Raw genomic sequence first — 24296 nt, 5'->3', positions numbered from 1 at the left:
AATTCCCATAGAGGCTACCGGATTTTATTTGTTTTTTTTCTTTAAATGGCAGTTATTTCTTGTATCCAGGAATATGCACCCTGATAAGTCCTCTTGGCCTTTGGAATTAAAATAACCCCACATCAACAGTCAACACATACACTTCACCATACCAAGAGATTGGCATATTCCTGAGTATAAGCATTATATATTTCATATGATTTTTATTTGTTTTATAATGCCAGTTATTTCATGTATCCAGGACTAGCTGTTTTCATTCTCATTGAGCTCAATGCAATTCAAACCAGCTAATAGGCTAACTGAAATAAAACCATGCCAATCTCTTAGTATGGTGAAGGGTATGTGTTGATGTGGGGTTATTATTTAATTAATTAGGAATTATTTATACTTGCTAATCTGTTTAACTTTTTTGCAGTGGTAATCAAATGTATCCTCAACACAACCCAGCAGATGCAGTGTCAATGCATTACAATGCCTTTACTGGCACATATTCCATCACTGTAAAATAGCTCTTGTTATTGACTCTTTTGAAACCATATTGCATTTCCTGTTATTGTTCATTCACTGTTGTTAATCTTGTTTTGTATGAATAAGCTAATGACTGCTGAATTTCCACTGCCATTAATCAGTATAACCATTTATGAATGAATGGATGAATCTATGTACTGTATCGATCCTCAATAGAATACATTTTTTACATTTATTTATTATTGCCACAATAATGTTAGGCTGCTAGGGATAGGCTACGAGGACTAACTCTACTATCCAAGGTAGGGTTACTGAATAATATTCTGTACTAGGCTACTAGGCTGCTGATGTTACTACTACTACTACTAGGCCTACTACTACTAGCTAGGCTGCTATTACTAGGCCTACTACTAACTACTACTACTACTACTATTACCTATGAGTAGTACTAGGCCTACTACTACCACTACTACTGCTACTAACCTTCTAGGCCTTCTACTACTAGTCTACTTCTACTAGGCCCATTTCCTCAAGTGAAAATTAAGTTCAAAACAAGGCTAAATAGGTCTGGTATATAGCCTAACATGGCCGTGTGACAATTTTTTGATAATTATCAGCATTTCCTGGACAACTTTAGAAATTACTTCCAAACAACAAGGTCTACAAGGTCTACAAAATTGTTCTTGTTCTGTTGTCTCCGATTCTGTCATGTCATAGATTTAATATGACGCCTGCCCTGTCGCAAACATACTCCGTCAGTACGCAAACCTAAATGTCTTATGACACTTCTTGATCCTAGTTCCCATCCGTAGTTTTAGTCAGTACCATCACAAATCGGGGTCACCGTATCAAGCAGTATTTATACAGACTATTAAGTTAACATATTTTTATACAAACCATGTCATATAATCAGATATAATAGTAAGCAATGAGGTCTAAAAACGATACCTCATAAATTATATGATTGTACTGAATATTTATTATTTATGTAAGTCTGGCATCACCTACAGCTGATACAATGGTAACATCCATGAAGTAAGGTAATGGAAGAGGTGTAAGTGAAAGAGATCAAGCTCCTGACAGTTGAGGACCTTAAGTTTTCTTCCAACATCGTGACATTGGTTGGAGGTAATCGCCCTATCAGTCTTCTTACCTCTCATTGTATACAATACTTTGACAAATAAATCATGTTGTGTATCATGGGTTTGTGGAAATCACAGGGAAGAAAGCAATGAGCTGACGTGCTTGCTAACTCACTGATCACTCGCTCAACTCAAATCGGGAGGCAATGGTAGTAGCTAACCTGTTCGCTAGCTAGCCTCGTATCAGTAGCAAGTGCCCGTTTCAGTTACAATATAACAACCAGCAAAAAGTGAACATGTCGGTTACAGACTAAACGTATTATTTTGTTACAGTTCGTTATTGTGGGCGATGTAGGAAAATGCAATTGACAGTATATTGGATGATAAGAGAAACAGCCATTCTAACGCACCTAGCTAATAGGGGCATTCCTGATAGCTGGCTAGGCCTTGTGCAAGAGCTAACAGTAGTTAGCCAGCATCATTAGATAGCTGTCTTGCAAGCTTGCCAGCTAAGGTAACGTTAGCTAGTTGTGCGGGTATGACTTCACGACTGGGAACTTGTGAAGTAGTTGAGTAAAATGTTATATGTGTATTAAAATATTGATGATGGAATGTCTTTGTAGCGGAACGTTGCTAATAACTAAATCGTCACTAACGTTAGTAGGATCTGTATTGTGTCCAACCAAAGTAACTCGCTACCGTTACCGATTGTTGACATCTCTTGTAGCCTTTTTAGAGCTTCACTCTCTTAACGTTAAAGTGAAATTTATCTAAGCATTTTTGTCTGTAACATTACGAACTGAACCCCCGAGATGTCATATTTGTGTTATCTATTTATCCAGGTAACGCTATTCTAGTCTGAATCTACAAAGTTAACTACTCGTTCGAAGGGCAGATAAATCTTTTGATAGGAATTGACATTAATGTCACCCTGAATCTAGATGTCAGTCACAGATGTAAGAGCCGTTTTTCATCAAATAAATTGTATACATTGTGGAGGACTTACCCTCTGTCATGATATCATGACACCCTTGACTATGTCTGTCTACATATCTGTATGATATTCTAGGTCTGGGAAACTGACATGGTTGCAGTCTGTTTATTTGTATTGAGCCTAATTGTATTAAAACCAACGCTGCCTTGTTTAACTCCCTTCAGGTTGTACAAGAAACCACAGAATGTCCTTAAAACCGCGGGTGGTGGATTTTGATGAGACATGGAACAAGCTCTTGACGACAATCAAAGCAGTAGTAATGCTTGACTATGTGGAAAGAGCAACATGGAATGATCGATTTTCGTATCCTTATCTAAAATAGAGAACCATTTATTCTTTCTTCCAGAAATAAGGATGTAATTATGGATTTTGATTTGATTCAAAGTCTTATGTGATTGTAGTCATAGTAGTTAATAGTAGTAGGTGGTTGCAGTAAAAGGTTTATAGCCAATTCACATATCTTTGCACTTTAACCACTTCTGTGTTTCCTGTCATATTTGGATTCTTAACAAATTGAACAGTGACATTTATGCGTTGTGTGTTGCTTACCCAGAACCTCTGGGTGAGAGATTGTACACAGAGACAAAAGTATTCCTAGAGAATCATGTTCGTCAATTGTACAAGGTAAACTACAGCTTTTTGTACACAGTGTTGAAGTCATTGAAACCATTTCAATAATTGACTCCACCTGAATTTGCTTGCCAGTGTGATACATCTGATTACTAATTTTCTGTTACAGAAAGTTCTCGAGTCAGAAGAAAAGCTTCTTGTGATGTATCACAGATATTGGGAAGAGTACAGCAAGGGGGCAGATTACATGGATTGCTTGTACAGGTAATCATCAATTAAGTGCTTAAAACCATATGTGCATGAACTATGTTCATAAATCTATCCCATAGTGTGTGCAGTACATATAACTGTGACATATTGTACATAGTACTATGGCATGTACGTACGTACTATTGCATACTGTAGTGCCTAAAACTGACTGGCCTAGCTTATATGGATTTGATTGGTTTGCAAGGTAAACAACAACGTTTAAGTCTCTGAGTGCTCAACTTGTATCTGTGAGGATAATCCAACTATTATATAGTTGTATTTATTGTAATCTTGATGGAATTATATCAGAGAGGGTTAAAGCGGTGTAATGAAGGATCTTTGATTGTATTGTTTACTTTCCATAAGAGAATTTTAAGATGTGTGGAATTGGGATAGTTGTCAAACTGTTACGTTTGAATACTACTGGACAACATTTCAAGTAATCCTATTGGAACAAGGTTGCCAATGCAGCCTTAAAAAAACCCTTTTCAACATTTAGCCAAACTAAACTAATGTCTTTCTTCTGTTCTATTGCATACATACCGGTAGTCATGTCTTCTTGGGCAAGGGGGAGATTAATTGCATGCCACATTCAGTCAGTATGTTTACTTGCAGCACCTTATTTAGCATTTAGTCAATTAGTAGCTCGGCTAGGTGATTGGACTAGACTACTGCGTTTACATGCTGGATGGTAATTGAAGGGGAGGGGAATCATTGACCGAAGTATGCATATTTTACTCCTCTAAGCTAGATGGCGTAGATCATCTAGATCAGGCATCACCAAATGGCGGACCGCGGTCCGGGTCCGGACCCAGTGACGGTGCTGTCCGGACCCGTTGAAATTGTCGGCCTAATATTATCAAAGAGCATCGTCCGTAGCCAAGCCAATCAACTCGATTGTTTACCTTTCAGCAACAGAGAATAGGCCTAGCGGGAGAGAGAGGAGATGAGAGAAAATGGCTTGCTCAAAAATGATGGTGAAAACCGAACTTTTAAAGATGAATGGACGGACGGACCAATACGTTCGTGCTGCTGTGAATATGCGCTGTGAAACTGTGGCGACGTTAGCGTGCGTCACTGAGATCAAACACGGGTCGTTAGAGGAAAAGTACACGCAGGAGTCCGCGGTGAGGGCAAGTAAAACTTGAAAAGCACTCCGAGAGCTAACAAACAGACAAACAAACGCAAACCCCGATGAAAACATTACTTTCCTCGGCGGAGGTAGGATAATAATTATCAAATTGAAAGCACACTATGACAGGTCTACTCGTGTGATCACGCATGCATGTACAGGCAAATTAGTGTTCGTTAAAGATTGCGTGGATTTTGATGCAACACAAGAGAGCATTTAGCGATGGGACAGCAACTGTGAATGAGTGCTTAATGTGGCTGCAGAAACTTTACAGATCCCATTGTCAGCTTCAACAACAAGATTCAAGAACATCTGAACTATTAGCAGAGGATACTAGAACGCAGTATGCAAAGGTCTTTTTTTCTTTTCTTAAAGATCCACTTTTATTTTATTCAAAAGATTCGGAATGTTTTACATTAGGCCTAGGCTGCTTGAAATAGGCCCTAAGTTCAGGCTGCTCAAAGTTATTTTGCACTTTATATTTATTCTATTCAGAATGTCAGTCTGTTGTCTGTCTTTCTTGAAATGTAGGCCTAGTAAAGACAACTACAGTATTGTTTTGCATTCAAGTACCATTCAAGTTAAGACTTTTTGGTATGTTACAAGCATATTACTTTGAAAACACTTGAAATGTAACAATAAATTAAATAGGCCTAGAAATGTACATGCGTTATTGATTTTATTGTAAAGCACATTGAATGACCTCTGTGTATGAAATGCGCTATATAAATAAACTTGACTTGACTTATTAACTTCAGGGTAGCCTACACTATTTTCAGTGACAATTTAAGATTCGGACCTTTGCCGGGAGGACATTTTAGTAACTGGACCTCTTTGAATTTTAATTGAATACCCCTGATCTAGATGCTCCCCTCCCTGTTCATAACCACTGAAGCCGTCCATACCATAATTTCCCGTCTATTAGCCGCGGCTTATACATTGATTTTTATGTTATGTTTTATGTTTTTTATTCATACATGTATGACATAAGGTGCAACTTATGAATATGTAGTGTTTTGCCATAAGGATTTGTTGTTAGATGGCAACTCAACTCAACTGAGCCAAAAAGGCTCAAGTGTCCAGAATACTACATGCATGAGTACTGTAGTTCAATTTCAGGCTGACAGCCTCGTGTAGGTTCACACAAACATCTAGGTATTTTCAGCCAGGTACAGGTCCGCCACAAACCGCGTTTTGGCATAGACGTTTAAAACTACTAATTTACTAGTAAATGGCAAAACTATTTGAAGACCTATTTATATGTGTTCATGTCTGGCACCTGTTGAATGGTAGCATTCTAGGTATCATTAACATCATAGTAAGAAGTAAGATTTATTTATAAGACACATATAAAATACAGCTTACACTGACCACAGTGACGTACAAGTGCAAATTAACAGACAGCAAAATATATACAGATGAAAAATAAAATAAAATAGAATAACAAAAGGCAATCATACACTGTAACGCCAGGGAGAAGAGGTGTGTTTTTAGCCTAGATTTAAAACTGGTGATGGAGGGAGCATCTCTGAAGGGGTTGGCAGCTGATTTTACAGGCGTGGTGCATAAGGTGAATAATGTTGGTTAACGTTGCTCTATCTATCAGGTTGTTTAACGTTAACCTTTGCTCTGAAATACTCTTCTTTGTGAAAGGGATATTCCGCCATTTTTGGAAATAAGCTAATTTTCCACCTTCCCTCGAGCAAAACAATTGATATTTACCTTTTCCCCGTTCATCCAGCCATTCTGTGAGTCTGGCGATACAACTTTTAGCTTCAGCCTAGCATAGATCATTGAAACGGATTAGACCAGTAGCATCTCGCCTGTTAGCTTCATGTTTAAAAGTGACTAAGATTTCCTGTAATTTTCCCATTTAAAGGTATACTATGCAACGATTTTCAGTTAATCAATTCGTTCCATACTGTTATATATGATTAAATGGGTCATTACCGGTCGAACGGTGTGTTTTTTGGCCGCTCTAGTGGTCTGTAGCGGTAAAACCACACTTGCAACTTCAGGAGACACCGGGCACGCACCCATGCTCTACTCCAGGAAGTGTCATGTAAAGTCTCATGAAAAGGCACGGCAGACTGGCCGATTGAGGAGTTTTGTCAAATATACACGCTAAAGCTGTAGGGGAAGCTCTGAAGAGAAATATGCAAGCATAAAACGAGCGAAAATGAAAAGTGAAAGCGAAACCGGCGATGAAATCGCCAATCCTGCATAGTATACCTTTAAAACGTGTCTCTTCTCAAGTTAGAAAATGCAATAAGACCAACTGAAAATGAAACCTGGCGTTTTTCTAGGCTGTTTTGATATGGAACTATACTCTCATCTGGCGTAATAATCAAGGCAACTTGCAAACGTACCATGGGCGCAGTGATATCACGCAGCATCTGAAAATAGTCCCCATAGACAACAAGCAGTAGTAGTGCCAGTAGTTCAGAGATTTCCTCTGATCAGAGATTTCCTCTGATTTCAGCCGGTCTAACGTTACATATATTTAAAAACGTTGGTGTGATTCGGACTAACGACACGATTCGTTTAATAAAATCGAAGAATCCCAACATTTACAGTACTGATGTAATCAGGTGCATTCTTAGTAGGTGTCAAGAAGGCATCAATTTGTAGTCTTTTAAGGTGATAATACATGGGGCAACTTTCCTCAGGAATCTTAATAGGCCTCCCCCATTGTGCTCTGTTGGTTTATGAATGAACTTAGCAAAAATTATCTTAGCTTCTAGCTCGTCTGTCCTGATTTTGATGTAAACACATCGAGTATGAGTCAGTCAATTACCTGATGGCGCAAGGCTGAAATTCGCCATGCGCCAGAGGGATCGATGTAATTTTGACGTCACACTGGTGTCTATTAAGGCTGAAAACAGCAGGTTAAAACCTTCATTTAGCAGGCATCAAGGTACTAACTGTGAACTTTGTTTGGGATAACTTAGCAGGATAGCAACCAGAATAGGATACCAGAAAGCAGAACAACAAATCTTTGACTGCATCAACAGCTGCTCACAATTATATAGAGTTTTAGACATCGAAGGCAGCATGAAGAATATGTCTACGCTGCCTTTAAAATTCGGCAAAACGAAGGTGTCTTAGAAATGTACATTTTCCCATGGAGATGAGAAAAACAACACAGAGTCTGAAGGGAGGTCCTAAAATGCAACCATAAGTATGTCCCCAGTTGACAGATCACCAGTCTGGAACCCCAAACATCATGACATTAGTTTTTGGAAGCTTTTAGGCTGTTTAAGAGGACAGTGAAGGTGATGTATGTAAACATTTGACCCATTGGAATTGTGATATTCTGAATTAAAAGCAAATGAATCTGTCTGTAATCAACTTTGCTATTGTGGAGTTCCATTCAACTCTTCTGTAAGTTAGGAAAATACAGCTGAGCTTAGTGTCACTACACATGCAGATCTAGCAGGAAAAATACAGCTGGGAAAACAAAGTGGACAGAGCCAGTTTAGGCCAAAAGTAGTCCTGTGGCAGCTGTCAGTCGGAGGCATGGGGAATTATTCAGCTGGCACTGTTACAATTCGAGTGTGATTAAAGCAGGCAAGAAGGTTTTTTTTTTTTTTTTATCAGATTGCTATAAAATTGGGAGAGAAGACCAAGAGTACAGCTTTAAGTAAAAGTATGCCTTACTGATACCCACTTTGTTTGCAGTGGTATATTACATTGGTATTGTGGTATACCAGTGGTATGTGGTAAGGTCAGAACCTGGGAAGGCACTAGGCAGTGTACATTCACAAATCCAAAATTATTTGTATTTCCCTGTTTTTACTAGTAGCCTATTTCTGTAAGAAATAGGGGGAGGGGTGTGAAAAGTTCACTCTAAAAGTAGAACAGTAGTTACCCCACATAAGTATGAGGTATGCTGGTTTGTTGATATATGATCACCTGCAAATCATATTCCTATTTTTTTGGAATATGAACCTATGCAAACCATTTTGGCATGACCAAGTGTCTTATCTTTTTAAATCTTACTCAGTGTCTTTGATATCACATCATGTTTGTGATATATTGTAAACAATTGCAAATGAATGACCGTGAAGTGGCTGTCAGAGGAAGAAACATACGTACACGTATTCTCAAAGAATTTTAAGGCTAAAAGTAGCTCCTAACTGGCGAATTTAGGAGAAACTCCTAAAAATAATGGTTGTGTCACTCCTAACTTTGGGACTCTAAAAGTAATTCACAAAGCATTTTAAGCCTAAAAGTAGCTCCTAAGTCTAGGACAGCTTAAAAGAAGTCGAGAGGACTCCTAACTCGCTAAGACCTATTCACCAACCGCTTGTAGTGGCATTTCACGTCGCAATGTAGTGAAATGAATGTGCGGTTACAGGAGCTGTCATGCGAGGGAATAATTGTGCATTGCAACTTTATTACTTTTCGGCTTACCAAAATGGCGCCCATGGAGCGTTAAAATGTACTTCAAAAAATCCAACGTATTCTCCGGCCAGTGATCCATCTTGCTCTGTTCTAGAATTTTTGATGTAAACTAAATGTAACGTCTCATTGTAGGCCTAAATTAAATGAAATTGTTTCTCCTATTTGCGAATGTACGTGCTTTACGTGGGGCAGCCGTGGCCTACTGGTTAGGGCTTGGGGCTTGTAACTGGAGGGTTGCCAGTTCGATCCCCGACCAGTCCACGGCTGAAGTGCCCTTGAGCAAGGCACCTAACCCCTCACTGCTCCCCGAGCGCCGCTGGTTGGGCAGGCAGCTCACTGCTCTGGGTTAGTGTGTGATTCACCTCACTGTGTGTTCACTGTGTGCTGTGTGTGTTCACTAATTCGGTTAAATTGGGTTAAATGCAGAGAAACGAATTTCCCTCACGGGATCAAAAAAGTATATATTCTATTCTATTCTATTCATACAGATTAATTTTGAAACATGTTGCAAAGATACTGCTCCAGTCCGTGTTTCATTATGCCCCTAGGTTATTTGCTTTAGCCTACTCTTTATTAATTTAGGCTATACCAATTTATTATTCATCTTCCATCCTTCACAGTCCGACATAGTGCACGCATTCTCACCAGCTAAGACCTGACACCTGTCACTCAACTCGTCATCGTAGGGGAGGTTTTTGCCATCATTCCCGCGTTATAATCATCAGCCAATCAAGGATTGTCACTTTCATCAAGCTCGTGCATGAGTAATGATGTCAACCATAGCAACGAAGACTCACTTTTAGTTTAGGAGTTGTCGTTTCTCCTTTCTAAAATAGGTCTGAGAGACTTTGTGAATAACTTTTAAGAGAAAACTCCTAGCTAAAATATTTTACTGCGATTTAGTGCTAAGATTCTCTAAGAAAATCTTTGTGAATACGGGCCCAGAACACCATCCCAAACCATCCCCAACCATTATTAAAATTATCTTTCAAAACATTTTTTTCCAGGCTAGTGTTTTAAATCTGGTAGCCTCTGACTTCTGTGATATTTCCGTAGATACTTAAAAACTCTCATGCCATTCCTATTAACCACTGACATATTTATGTTCCAGGTATCTCAATACACAGTTTATTAAGAAAAACAAGCTGACTGAAGCTGACCTGCAGTATGGATATGGAGGTGTAGATATGAATGAACCACTAATGGAGATTGGAGAGGTTAGTCAGCTATTCAGATTTACTGCATGCACACATTTTACACGGGAATATTTTGCTGAAATGCAACAATTACTTTCATGGAATATAATAAACAGTAGTAGAATCATGGTTGTGTTTGTCATGCATTCTCTGTACTGTATGTAAATGGGGTCATATAGTAGAGAGTCATTTAAGACCTGAATGCCTGTGTTGGAGTTGAAGTATGCTGCTAATATCACTCCCTTTCTTACAGCTCGCTCTTGACATGTGGAGGAAATTAATGATTGAGCCCCTGCAAGCTGTTCTTATCAGGATGCTACTGAATGAGATAAAAAAGTAAGTTTCCTTTCATTTTTTATGGCCGATAGATGTAAGTGAATCCCCCTCTCCTCCTTACTACTCCAAAAAAACGGCAATTTTGCTGCTCCCATTTCCAATTCTTGAATTTCCCATTGGTGATCAATAAAGTATCTATCTATCTATCTATCTATCTATCTATCTATCTATCTATCAATTCACAAATTGCAATTGAAATTCTCCTAAACAGACATCTTGTTGGTGATTGGCTGCAACAGTTTGTCATTTTTTTTATGGCTGGACCAGGTTGTTTTTGTTGCCGTTTTTGTAGCCTGGGCTGTCCACAGAGATGTGTTATTTTACAGTGTATTCAGTGCACAGGCAGCTAGCGGATGGTAACGTGATGTTTGCTGTATGTGACAAAAATGTTTTAGCTTAGAAAGTGTTTAACATCGCTAAGAGTGTCTTTAAATTTGTAGAAGAAGAGTCCTAAGCTAACTCTTTGTCAGATTCACAAACTAGACCTTACATCTCTGAATTGTTTGCAGCTTTAAGTTGAAAGTGTTTGCCAGTTGTTCTTAATTAGCATAGGCAAATGCCCTGTTTTCCCCCATAAAAGGGCATGAGGCTTCAGGGCCGTGTGCACACAAATTGAGAGACAAGTTCAGTAATGTGGAGTAATCAGGAATCAGGATGCGATCTGAGCAATCCGTTTAATTACATTGTTGTCAATTGGAGTGTCCTGACTGCATCAACACAAGCAGCGTCATGCAATTGAGAGAACTGTCGGAAACCTTGCTTCTCTTTTCTTTCGGTCATTTTGAATGCCATATTTAATGGATTCAGTGTAGACAGACATACAAGTCACTTGCCTGGATCTTATTAGGACATGGTGTTACAGTGTATCTCTTTAAACATTGTTGCAATGCCTTTTATATCTGCCTCATTTTAACGGATAGGGCAATGCTGAAGAGAAAGTCATAAATAGTCATATATCAGTCATATATAGTCAAAATAACCTATAGCTGTGAGTTTTGTTTTAAAATGTTTTCATGCATGTCTGGATGATGGGTTAGAAAGACAGACATGCATGAAAACATTTAGGATACAGACTATGCATGTGTGTTTTAGGCATAATGCAGGCCATAATCTCAGACTGAAAGTGTGCAAATGGCTGGATGATGATGTGGATTAACTTGACTGGCCTGACCTCAACCCAATAGAACACCTTTGGGATGAATTAGAGCGGAACCTGAGAGCCAGTCTCCTTGTCCAACATCAGTGTGTGACCTCACAAATGCGCTTCTGGAAAAATGGTCGAAAATTCCCATGAACACACTCCTAAACCTTGTGGAAAGCCTTCCCAGAAGAGTTGAATTATTATAGTTGCAAAGAGTGGACTGACATCATATTAAACTTTATGGATTAAGAATGGAATGTCACTTAAGTTAATATGCGAGTCAAGGCAGGTGACCCAATACTTTGCCAATGTAGTGTACAGTATATGGACACTATAAGACTATAAGTCGCAGGACAAATTATGAAAATAAGTCTGGAAAATACGGTACATATCGCTATCATTTTATCGTTCAGCCCTACAGTATATGCGCAATAACATTTGTTTACCGTATCCCTCACAAAACTTAAATGTTTGTGGTAGATTTGCAGCAAAGATGATTTGTGATTTTGAAAGCAGTAGATGATTTATGGGAAACAAATGAGTTCACTAGAAAGTATTGCCAGAAGTCTGCCATGGTTGGCCACTAGAGGCAGACTTCCAGCAAAGTTTTGGCAACAATGAGAAGTTTGCCATTAGTGGCAAATGTGTTGGCTAGTGATTTGCTACCAAACCTAGCCAATAATGGAAAACCTGTGGTAACAAACCTAATTTGTTTACGATATTGCTTCAAAGTTGCTGCAACATTACCAAAAGTTAACTGTTTGCCAGAAACCTAATTTACATATGAAAATATGACCTCGCCGCAAATTGCTGTTAACCAGAAACCTGAAATTTGTGTAAGGGATGTGACAGCTGCTTTGACATTGAGATACTGCTGCAGGAACTGAACAGCGAAAGAGTTGTTACATTCTGTTGTTACATTCTATTCATGCATATGGTGTGAATTGTTATTTGTCTATTAAAAGACTGTAACATTTAGAAAATGTATATGTATTGAAAAGCAATGTTCAATATAAAAAACATAGTTGTGATTTAAATGCTATAATATACAGCTTCAGATACGATGAAAAGGCAATAGTCATCCCTCAAGAGGAGTGCTCTTGAATATGTGTTGATTCCGTTCTCACCTAAGAAATCTCAGATGACAAAATACATATGAATTTATTTTTGTAAAATCTGTGCTTTAAAGGAACACTCCACCGTTTTTTCATATTAAACTATGTTATTCCCTTAACTATGACCAGTTGATACATACCGTACCTCTCACGTTTCAATGTGTGAAGCCAAACCTGCATAGATGTTTTAACTGTACCTTAGTCTATTGCTAGTGTCCCACTCTGCATGTGTAACTTGAATTTCCCCTTGGGGATCAATAAAGTATCTATCTATCTATCTATCTATCTAACTCACCTTATTTGCTCTCTCAGTGATCGGTGTGGTGAGGATCCCAATCAGAAAGTAATCCATGGGGTTATCAACTCCTTTGTTCATGTTGAACAGTACAAGAAGAAGTTTCCTTTAAAGGTATGCTGTACTATGTGGAGTCTTTCATGACACATGGAAACAAATGGGTGGTTGGCTGTATGGGTGAATTAATGTGTATATTACAGTCAGCCATTCATTTTCTTCCTTGATGTGTATTTGATTGTTTTAATGACCTTGCTGATGATTTCTATTATCCTCAAGTTGGTGTGTGTGTGTGTGTGTGTGTGTGTGTGTGTGTGTGTGTGTGTGTGTGTGTGTGTGTGTGTGTGTGTGTGTGTGTGTGTGTGTGTGTGTGTGTGTGTGTGTGTGTGTCAGGGATGTGATTCTTCCGGATTTATCCGGAAATCCGGATTTTCAGCCGTAAAAATGCGACCCTCGTGAATCATGCAAAAATCGATAGATTTTTTTTTTTGGCGGGGGGGTCTGTAGCCTAACACAGACCATTGCTGTATAATAGGACGATGACAATGACGACGGGTTTGGTGCTTCTTTCATTCATATCACTCCGCAAGCATTGTCAGTTCTCTAGTAGCCTAGTGGATTTCATTGAAAGTGAAAGCAGACGTGTTGATGAATGTTTGATGCAAGTTCGATGTGTGTGGTGAACTATTAGTTTCTTAGCTGAAGCCATGAAACGGTAAAGGTCAAATTATTTATTTAAAAACTAAAAAGACATCATTTATGAAGTTGTTTGTTTTTTTGTTGGCTTTGCCACACGTTCGCGTCCAGTTTGACGTGTCTGGATTTTCCAATAGGCTAATGACAGCAATCTCGTGATGCTGATATTGACTTAATTTATGCACGTGTAAACTAGTCTAGGCTACTGTGCTTGAAGTTAGCTGTGACAGACTAGCCTACTGGTTTTCATCGTTTTAACCACAAAGCCTGTCTTCCTTAGGTCTTCTAAATTGTTTAGTTAACACCTTGTCATTTCGCGTTTGTCCAGCCGTTCACCTCCGTGGTGCGCCCCATGTCATTCAAAACATATTTCGGTATAGGCCTAGCCATCTCACTATGAGGAAACGTATAACGATAGTGCTAAGAGATTAACACTTTGGCATGCTTGGTAAACATCAGTCTTGCACATAATATTGAGCTGGATTTTAGTGGAAATGGCCTACTGTAGCATTGTGCTGATAGATGAAAAAAGTCGCCTATTTAAAGGCACAGTCTGAATTTTAATCTTAGCTCTCCATTTAGTGTGTGCACTACTTGGACAACTAGTGATGTAGTTTATAGCCTACAGTAGGGCCTGCCATTTATTTTAGGAGGAGAGGTGTAGGACATGTTACTTTGGAAGGAGAGGGAGTGGTGCAATTTGATTTTCTTTGGAACTTAAATGCAACAACATTCAAGCAACCTCTTCAGTCAGCATCAATATCAATAGGCCTATGGTGGTGAAAAAAAGCAAGTCTCATAGCGATACCAAAGATCCTTAATTACTGACAAGATAGAGCAACATCATGCATCTCTATGGAAGCAAAATTCAAACAGTTCCTGTCTGCTTAAAGAAGCGTGTCGCAAAGTCGTCATAGTGGGATATCGATCTCTGTTGAATGTAACGTCACTTTCTAGGTCTGCTTAAAGGGGGATTTTGCCCCCCTCCCCTTTGCGAAAACAGAACGCGGAAATGTTCGAACATTTGCGCCTCTCGCTCCGCTTTAACCCTCTCTGGCGATACATAGTGTTTGTTTAAGACAATGATTAGATTATCTCTGTTACTTCGAAATTTGCAGTAATGTGACTGATTGATACTGGGGTCTGTTGTTGATAGGAAACGATCGATTGATTACATTTCACACAATCTGGTTCATTGTCCTAGATTTACAAATGCAACATATTATAGGTTATAATTTGAACATTTTATTAATAGCCAAATACTGAACAAACATTGACTGTGTACGGTGGAACACAGAGTTTGTTCTTCTTTTCCTCCCTAAACCTCATTAGCTGGATGCATTTTAGAGTTTAGCTCAATTTAAAATCATGTGCGCTTATAAACCGCGACATTGATAACACTGTAACAGTCGATTGATCAAGCTAAGATGCTAAAACAAAAATAAGCATGCATGTGTCGATGTTTAATGAGTCACATTGATGCAACCACATTGCTATTAGGTTTATCTATTGATGGATTGTTACAGCCCTAAAGATCACCCTATATCAGTTGGTTGGTTACACTTTCTTTAACATTGGGAGATGGCAACGGTCTGTTGCTCTTGTCTTTGAATTGATTTTGTGTATTTTTCCTGTGGTGCAGTTTTACCAGGAAATCTTTGAAGGGCCCTTCTTGACAAAAACGGGCGAGTATTACAAACAGGAAGCCTCCAACCTCCTGCAAGAGTCCAACTGCTCGCAATATATGGAGAAGGTAAGATGGCTTTAAGGAAGTTGTTGCCTTTACCAAGGTCCTTGATCTGTTGAGCCCACCACAGGACTAAAGACCAATACAGATTTTGATATGTCAAGTAAAGTTTATTTATATAGTGCATTTCATACACAGGGGTCATGTAATGTGCTTTACATAAGCTAAATCAAAGATGTGTGAAGATTTGAAAATCTGATATATCGGGTGATATTCATTTTTTAATAGAAACATAATGTAAAGATTTTCTCTGAGATTGTGCATTGTGATTGAAGAGTTCTGATCAAGATCATCGGACACAATGTAAATATGTTAAACTATCCAGTAGCCATGTAAAAAGCTCTTGTTTTTGTCAATAAGTAGTAAATAGTGTCAGATTTTGTTGTTTGGTAGTCATAGCATCACACACCTTCACAATGATCACTATCAATGCTCTGTTTATCCCTTTAACTTCCTATTCAGGCTACAAGAATATTTTTTTCAACCAATGTTAAAAAAGATATAATTAAGTATGCACTTCTTTACTCAGAGTAAGCATCTTCAATGGAACCGAACTGACACCAGAGATGGTCAGAGGCATGGTTATGCACCGGTCTCTTATTCCATCAAAAATACAATATAGACACCTCTTAATTATTTTTGCAAAGACAGCTTAAATACATCTGTAGATCGACATAGTCATTTGCTAAACATTTTGTTTATAAATTGTGTAATGGGGAATAAAATGTGGGCGTTTGAAAAAAAATCCTGATTTCACAGGATTGTCACACAGTCAGTATCAACACATACGGCTTACGGCAAATGTCCATGTGGAATCTATAGGTAGCAATCGTTATTCACAGATTAGCTTGAACACATTTTGAGATAATGACATCTGAACTTTGCTGCAGATTTAGATGAGGGCGCAAATGTGCCAAAAATCAGAAGGGGGGTACCATATTCCAAAATGTTTTTCTCTGGATGTATTAGGTATATTAAAGGGATTATCCGGAGTAAAATGCACTTTAGATCAATTTACGGATGATTGGGAGTACATACGTTGAGTTGACATCAAATCATGTCATTCGGATGTGTTTTGAGAGAGTTCGATTTTTTTTAGCCAAAACTCGTTAGCCTGGAAGTGACCCGGGCATGTCCTTTCGCCGCTACAAAACGATATTTTTATACCTCTTCTACTGTTCCAAACAACATTACACTTACGTGGTAGTGAGTAGAGGGTCCCTAAAGCCAAACCGAAGTATCCCGAGGTCTTTCGGGTCTGGTCGGATAGAGAGCCCAGAATGAATTTAATCAAGCCAGTATCTTTCCGGAAATGTCGCTGCTGCAGCTGGGGAACACTTTAGCAACACTTCAGCAACATTTCCGGAAAGGTACTGACTCGATTAAATTCTTTCCGGACTCTCTATCCGACCACGTAAAGACCTGGGGATTCTTCGGTTTGGCTTTAGGGACCCTCTACTCACTACCACGTAAGTGTAAAGTTGCACCTTTTATACACAGAATGAGCAACAAATGTGAATGTTAAAGGAACACTTCACCGTTTTTTCATATTAAACTACATTATTCGCTTAATTAAGACGAGTTGATACATACCTCTCACGTTTCAATGCATGTACTCACTGGCTCTGGCGCGCGGCGCAACTTTGATAGCACTTAGCTAGCCCAATGCATTCATTAGGATCCAAACAGAGATGAAGTTAGAAGTGACCAAACACCTCCATGTTTTCCCTATTAAAATACAGTTACACGAGTAGTCACACAACCAAGTATGGTGAGACAAAATAAAACGTGGTGCATTTCTAAGCAGGTAAAAGGGATAACTATATTGTGTGGTGGAATAATATTGGGAGCACTTAGACTCTGCGCAGTAATATCCTCACTCCAAAGTGAAACTGAAAGTGCAAGACTGAGGATATTACTGCGCCACACAATATAGTTATCCCTCTTACCTGCTTAGAAATGCACCACGTTTTATTTTGTCTCACCATACTTGGTCGTGTGACTACTCGTGTAACTGTATTTTAATAGGGAAAACATGGAGGTGTTTGGTCACTTCTAACTTCATCTCTGTTTGGATCCTAATGAATGCATTGGGCTAGCTAAGTGCTATCAAAGTTGCGCCGCGCACCAGAGCCAGTGAGTGCACGCATTGAAACGTGAGAGGTATGTATCAACTCGTCTTAATTAGGGGAATAATGTAGCTTAATATGAAAAAACGGTGAAGTGTTCCTTTAAAATCAGTAACTTATCAGAATGAATGGCCATGAATGATAAGAGATCTGCTGTTTGTATAGTTCTACATTTAAACGCTGTTGCTAGACTACCTCCATGACCAGTTGACCTTGGGGAATTAAAGAAGCTGCATTTGTTGTGTAAGATGAACATTTTGTTTGAAAGAGACCTCACATTCATTACAGCAACTTTGACTGGGGTCCAGGATTTGTTGTAAAGATGCAACCCGCTACTGAAAAATCCCATCTTGTGAAAGGGTCTACTCTGGCACCAGAAGAAATATTTCTTCTACTTTTCACTTTTATTCTCTTCCTCTATTTGCACAGGCCATCACAGCAAATAATAGTGTAATTATCACGCATCACCATGCATGTTATTCAAGTACATTTGAACTGAAATAACCTCCCACCCCTCCCCTCCCTAGGTCCTAGGGCGGTTGAAAGATGAGGAAGTGCGATGTCGGAAGTACCTTCACCCTAGCTCCTATGGTAAAGTCATCCATGAATGTCAGCAGAGGATGGTGGCTGACCACCTTCAGTTCCTGCATGGAGAGTGCCAGAACATCATTCGACAGGAGAAGAGAGAGGGTCAGGGAAACCTATTATGCTACGTTATCGTGTTATGCCTTTTTCCATGAAAGATAATGGTTGACTGAAAGTGTATGGAGTAAAGTTCTTTTTTAGCCTCCATTATTGAAATTAAGAGTAAGGGTACGTTCAGACTAAGCGTCTTTTTCACACTGCCTACCGTCCGTTTTACATTATAACCCTATGGAGTAGACCGTGTTTTCAAAAAAGTTGCCGGCTTCTTTTAAAACGCGACTGCAACCGTCTTTTTCTGCAGCTCGAAGTTGAGATGTTCAACTTCTAGCGGAAAAACGCCTTATGTCATGCTGTCTTTTCTTATAACTGACCAATCTCAAGCGGATTAACGAGACCTGTGGTTTCCCATGACAACAAGTAAAAAATGGAGAAGGTGACAGGACATCGGTCGAGAGACTCGTTTTAGGGTGTCTGAGCTTTGTGAAATGTTTGACATGATTTCACAACTTTGCTATAACATACCAAAAGCAATAGCCAACCCCATTTTTTTCGTTTGCGATATTTTGTGTCCATACGTACGATAGTCACTTTGCCTGTCGCAACAAAGAACGCTTCCGGCTGCTTTTGGAATAAAAACGCTGGCAGATTTTTTTTCCAAGATGAAAAAACGGTCAGCACAAAATCTTTTGTCAGAAAAAGACGCTAAGTGTGAACGTACCCTAAAATTGCTACAAACAACAAATAAAATGCAAAAAAAAGCCCAACAATTTCAAATTGATTGATTTGACATTTTGATGGGTTTGTGACATCCTTACAGCCTCTTTTTTTCAGTGTGTGTATTGTGATGTATATTGAATTACAGACATGGCAAATATGTACACCTTGCTGAGGGCTGTCTCAAATGGATTACCTCACATGATCCAGGAGCTCCAAGTCCATATTCATGATGAGGGGCTTCGAGCTACCAGTAACCCCTCTCAGGAAAATGTGAGTGTGTGTTTGTGTGTGTGTGTGTGTTTGTTCGTTCGTGTGTGTTTGTACATGATGTTCTTGATAACCTCTGATATTCTTTCAGATGCCAACTCAGTTTGTGGAGTCTGTGCTGGAAGTTCACAGTAAATTTGTCCAGCTGATTAACACGGTGCTGAATGGAGATCAACACTTCATGAGTGCATTAGATAAGGTAGCTAAATGCATAATATTCTTGCTTTCTTACACATTGCTTTCTGGGTTTATACTGATAGTTGATCAATATCCAGTTCCGGTGTATAAACCCAGAGTTTGTCGTAGGTTGGTAGGTAATTTCAGCTTTTTGGAATGGAATCTTTTGGTCAACAGGGGCCACCACCCTCTGCACAGGCCTCCTTGACAGCTTTTGCTGAATAACTCACCAACATGCACACAAACACACAAACTGGCAGTGCACGTGTATACAGACACACAAACTGGCACACAGACGGGCATGCACACACACACACACACACACACACACACACACACACACACACACACACACACACACACACACACACACACACACACACAAACACACTAGGGCATGTGACCGGAGCTGAGTGCGGAGCGAGCGGGAGCGGAGTGTGCGAAATATTGTCAGAGCACAGAGCGAGTTTTAATTCAAAGGCCAGAGTGATGGTTCTGTTTAGCTCCAGTTACGCTCCGATACCACTCTCCATGAGTCTAGGGCATGCACAAGTCCACATAGTAGGCCTAAAGTCAATCATTTATTTTCAAAATATAGGCCTACTGCTAGCCTGGTCATGCCAAACCCTCGTACTAATATCGTACAGAGGGTCTGGACCTACTCCGTTCAGAATCGATTTCAGGCAGGAGGCGTGAACTTTGTTGAAGTTTGAAACAATTTGGCCAGATTTTACCCAATTGCTAACGTTTGGTCGTGACGAGCTAGAGACTACAACACGCATATGCTCGACGTCATCGTTAACACCCGCGTCCCCCCACCCCCCCCCCCGTTCGCTGATTGCTCAGGATGTTCAATGGGATCAGACCCAGACGTGCTGTAGGGAAATGAAAATTGAGCTATGCCAGGCTAGCCTACTGCTAATTCGCCCCACATATGTGACACTTACATTCAAAGTTTTAAAAAAAGCAGTGTGATTAAAATGTATGTAGCCTACTATACTAAATTGCACTGGTAGCTAAGAGAATACACATGTGAGTTGTTGATCACACAATGAAATAATTGGTATCCGTTACGTGATTTTTTAAATAGAAGTTTAACTGAAAAGGATTTCAATCGACAGGCTCTGCAGCCAGTCCGACATGCTTTTTGTCAGACATGCTGCCAATTCTGGGCCAATTTGCTAACATGGACCTACTCTATCTAGTATTTTAAATAATTTCTTTTTGTTACTGCAACTTAAAAAGACGTTGGGTGGCCCCAGAGCAACAGCCTATATGAACTGCAGCGGACATCTCCGATGTTGCGGGCAGACCTGTCCTAAATTTGTACAAAAAAAAAAAAGAAGCACTTAAATACATGTAGAGCTCTAGAAGCCAAAGTTGGGACTTTTTCCGTTAGAAAACCATTTTATTTGAATTATGGACTGCCTTTGAATGAAGTTTGATTGGACTTTAGGTTGAGAGAGGAAAGTTTCAAGACGCTACCTGTTAAGAAACGCATTTGCCCTGTCGAGGTATAGCCTTAAAGGAACACTTAACCGTTTTTTCATATTAAACTACGCTATTCCCCTAATTATGACGAGTTGATACATACCTCTCACGTTTCAATGCGTGCACTCACTGGCTCTGGTGCGCGGCGCAACTTTGATAGCACTTAGCTAGCCCAATGCATTCCTTAGGATCCAAACAGAAAACTGATTTCATTGGTATTTCAGCTTTAAGGTTTAAGCTTGGGATGGTTGTCTGGCTTTTGACACACACTGTACACACCCACAGCCTCTTTTGTAATCACCTCAAACAAATCCACTCACTGGCCCTTGCAGTAGCTTCTGATAAGTACTTGTCCAGCACCAAATGAAAATGAAGGAGAGATGTTGATCCGGTCATCTCTACTAGTCTTCTATATGTTCTCCTGTTAATTTCATAAGTTTCAGTGACCTACTCTGCAAATTTCTTGATGTTGTGCCACATCCCTGTTCCTCTGTCTGTCCAATAGGTGGTGTCAGTACACTATGTTGAAACATCTGTCTTGTCTGTTTCTTGATGCATATTTCAAGGATGAAGAATGTAATAACCATTTTACATTTTGAATATGTCTTTAGGCCTTGACCTCTGTAGTGAACAACAGGGAACCAAAGTCCATCTGCAAGGCCCCTGAACTGGTGAGAAAATCTGTTTCTTTGACGTAGGGCCTATATTTGAAGGCCTAGAATTGCTCTTAAAAAACGTTGGAAAATGTTTTACCATGTAAGTCCCTTTGGTTAAAAAGCCTCAGCTAAATGTAATGTAATGTATATTGCATTTTTTCTGATGCGGATCTGTTAATTCAAGTTATATTTACCGATACAATGTCCTCATTAAACAACTGTATGAAAGCTAAAATCAGTTTCTTGGGAAATGTAGAAAGTTTGTGATTATAATCACAACAATATTGAGATCTACATGTAGGTGAAAGACCATTTAGTACTACATATAAAAGAATGTACTTCTTCTCTTTAGTTTTTTTTAAGTATACATAATGTATTATGCATTCCTGAATAGGCTTACAGAAGTTATTTTCTTGAAGGATAAGAAATCTGTAATTTCTAGAAAATAATAATAAACTTCTATGAACCACTGAAACTTCTGAATGAGGAATTTTACAGTATTTTTGATCCCAGATTTATGTAGCAGCTCTCAAGCCTTTCGGTATCAGCAGACTTGTCTTTATTTCAGTTCAGGGCACAGTTTTTATCAGCACTGCTAAAGCTAACTAGCTTGCAACCTACAGTAGCAACTTTTGGTGATATTGTGAGTGAGTTATTTATGTTTATCTGTCCTTCACGTGACCATGTACCATTAAAGCAACACCATGGAAGTTTTGCGCTCGGGGTCCCCCTACAGTTGGGAAACAGTAATTTCTTCTACTTATGTCGTAAAATCATGGTTACACCAGAATCAGGCTATCTAGACATACAGTATTCGGGGTATTCAATTATGTAGTACTACGATAGCAGTTATGTGATACATTTGTAAAACAAGGCTTTCAGCTCAGATCTGTGCATGTTCTCGGTATTGGGGTGATGTTGGGCTGAAGTGGAGATGTAGGCCTACAAGACCGATTACTTATTAAAAAAAAAAAGATTATTTCCGCATTTATGAGTAATAGCGTAATCTAGGGTGGTCATTTTTAGTGTCTCTATAACATAAAAAAATCGATGGTCACCAGATAATATTGTAGGCCTAAAGTATTTACGTTCATAGTAGTGGCATATTTGCACGCCCAAAATGTTTGGAGAGGCAGAGCTCTTGTAAGATATGACAGAATCTTACACGTGATGGCTTTTTAAGATACAAACCGGATTCCAAAAAAGTTGGGACACTATACAAATCGTGAATAAAAACTGAATGCAATGATGTGGAGGTGCCAACTTCTAATATTTTATTCAGAATAGAACATAAATCACTGAACAAAAGTTTAAACTGAGAAAATGTATCATTTTAAGGGAAAAATATGTTGATTAAAAATTTCATGGTGTCAACAAATCCCAAAAAAGTTGGGACAAGGCCATTTTCACCACTGTGTGGCATCTCCCCCTTCTTCTCACAACACTCAACAGACGTCTGGGGACTGAGGAGACCAGTTTCTCAAGTTTAGAAATAGGAATGCTCTCCCATTCTTGTCTAATACAGGCCTCTAACTGATCAATCGTCTTGGGCCTCCTTTGTCGCACCTTCCTCTTTATGATGCGCCAAATGTTCTCTATAGGTGAAAGATCTGGACTGCAGACTGGCCATTTCAGTACCCGGATCCTTCTCCTACGCAGCCTTGATGTTGTGATTGATGCAGAATGTGGTCTGGCATTATCTTGTTGAAAAATGCAGGGTCTTCCCTGAAAGAGATTACGTCTGGATGGGAGCATATTTTGTTCTAGAACCTGAATATATTTTTCTGCATTGATGGTGCCTTTCCAGACATGCAAGCTGCCCATGCCACACGCACTCATGCAACCCCATACCATCAGAGATGCAGGCTTCTGAACTGAGCGTTGATAACAACTTGGGTTGTCCTTGTCCTCTTTGGTCCGGATGACATGGCGTCCCACATTTCCAAAAAGAACTTCAAATCGTGACTCGTCTGACCACAGAACAGTCTTCCATTTTGCCACACTCCATTTTAAATGATCCCTGGCCCATTTAAAACGCCTGAGCTTGTGGATCTTGCTTAGAAATGGCTTCTTCTTTGCACTGTAGAGTTTCAGCTGGCAACGGCGGATGGCACGGTGGATTGTGTTCACTGACAATGGGGTCATTCCACGCCAAATCAACCAGAGCCCACGCACTTGCGTCTCAAAAAAATCTGAAAAAAATACCATGTGAGCCTATGTTACCCAGGAGACACTCTGTAAAATGTTTTTGTGCTATGATCAATACTTTTCAAGTAACAGCCAGTTTTACAGGGGGAGGGGGGTGTCAAATTTGTTCTGCCTCTTTTTTTTGTCAAAGTTCACAAGCTCATTGCTCAAGAAATAGAATCTGTAGGAGGCTCAAATTTTGCAGGCTGGTGCATAAATAGGAATAGTATGCAGTAAAATCACCACGAGTAGTCTGGATGATCCTGCATGGTCATAGCAGTCCCTCAAAGTTGATCAAAATGTTATTGGAGTTTTTGGCTGGGTTCTGTTTAGGCCTTCAGAAGACACATTTTTACTCAACATAGACTCTTGGGGTTTTTTTCTTATTGAGATAAGTAGAAACACTCTCTGAAAAAGCAATGAAGAGAAAAGAAAATCCATCAGGGACTGAACAGCAGACCTCACAAGTTTGAAAAATAAATTTGGATCTCATATTCAGAGCACCCTAACACCTTGTGGGAATATACAAAGATTTTTTTAATATTTTTTTCTATAATCTGCATTACCTCTTCTTTTTAAAAACACCAATTTGACTTGTCTTA

The 24296-nt window shown here is 39.3% G+C and overlaps 1 protein-coding gene across 1 annotated transcript in view; it reads left to right on the top strand.

Moving 5' to 3' along the window:
• The first annotated feature begins 1508 nt into the window (after nucleotides 1-1508).
• Nucleotides 1509-24296, top strand: part of cul2 (cullin 2) — a 35422-nt gene continuing 12634 nt past the window's right edge. Inside the window, exons 1-12 of the mRNA XM_062521061.1 lie at nucleotides 1509-1596; nucleotides 2709-2847; nucleotides 3066-3168; nucleotides 3284-3378; nucleotides 10014-10119; nucleotides 10352-10434; nucleotides 13003-13099; nucleotides 15321-15431; nucleotides 18082-18244; nucleotides 19062-19186; nucleotides 19275-19382; nucleotides 21463-21522. Of these exons, the coding sequence (XP_062377045.1) occupies nucleotides 2729-2847; nucleotides 3066-3168; nucleotides 3284-3378; nucleotides 10014-10119; nucleotides 10352-10434; nucleotides 13003-13099; nucleotides 15321-15431; nucleotides 18082-18244; nucleotides 19062-19186; nucleotides 19275-19382; nucleotides 21463-21522 (1170 nt within the window). The 5' untranslated portion in view covers nucleotides 1509-1596; nucleotides 2709-2728. The remainder of the gene's footprint in view (nucleotides 1597-2708; nucleotides 2848-3065; nucleotides 3169-3283; nucleotides 3379-10013; nucleotides 10120-10351; nucleotides 10435-13002; nucleotides 13100-15320; nucleotides 15432-18081; nucleotides 18245-19061; nucleotides 19187-19274; nucleotides 19383-21462; nucleotides 21523-24296) is intronic.

The sequence above is a fragment of the Sardina pilchardus genome, chromosome 19 (assembly GCF_963854185.1).
Source record: "Sardina pilchardus chromosome 19, fSarPil1.1, whole genome shotgun sequence".
Taxonomy (NCBI): domain Eukaryota; kingdom Metazoa; phylum Chordata; class Actinopteri; order Clupeiformes; family Clupeidae; genus Sardina; species Sardina pilchardus.
The sequence above is the reverse complement of the archived record's forward strand: the minus strand, read 5'-3'. Positions and strand labels throughout refer to the sequence as shown.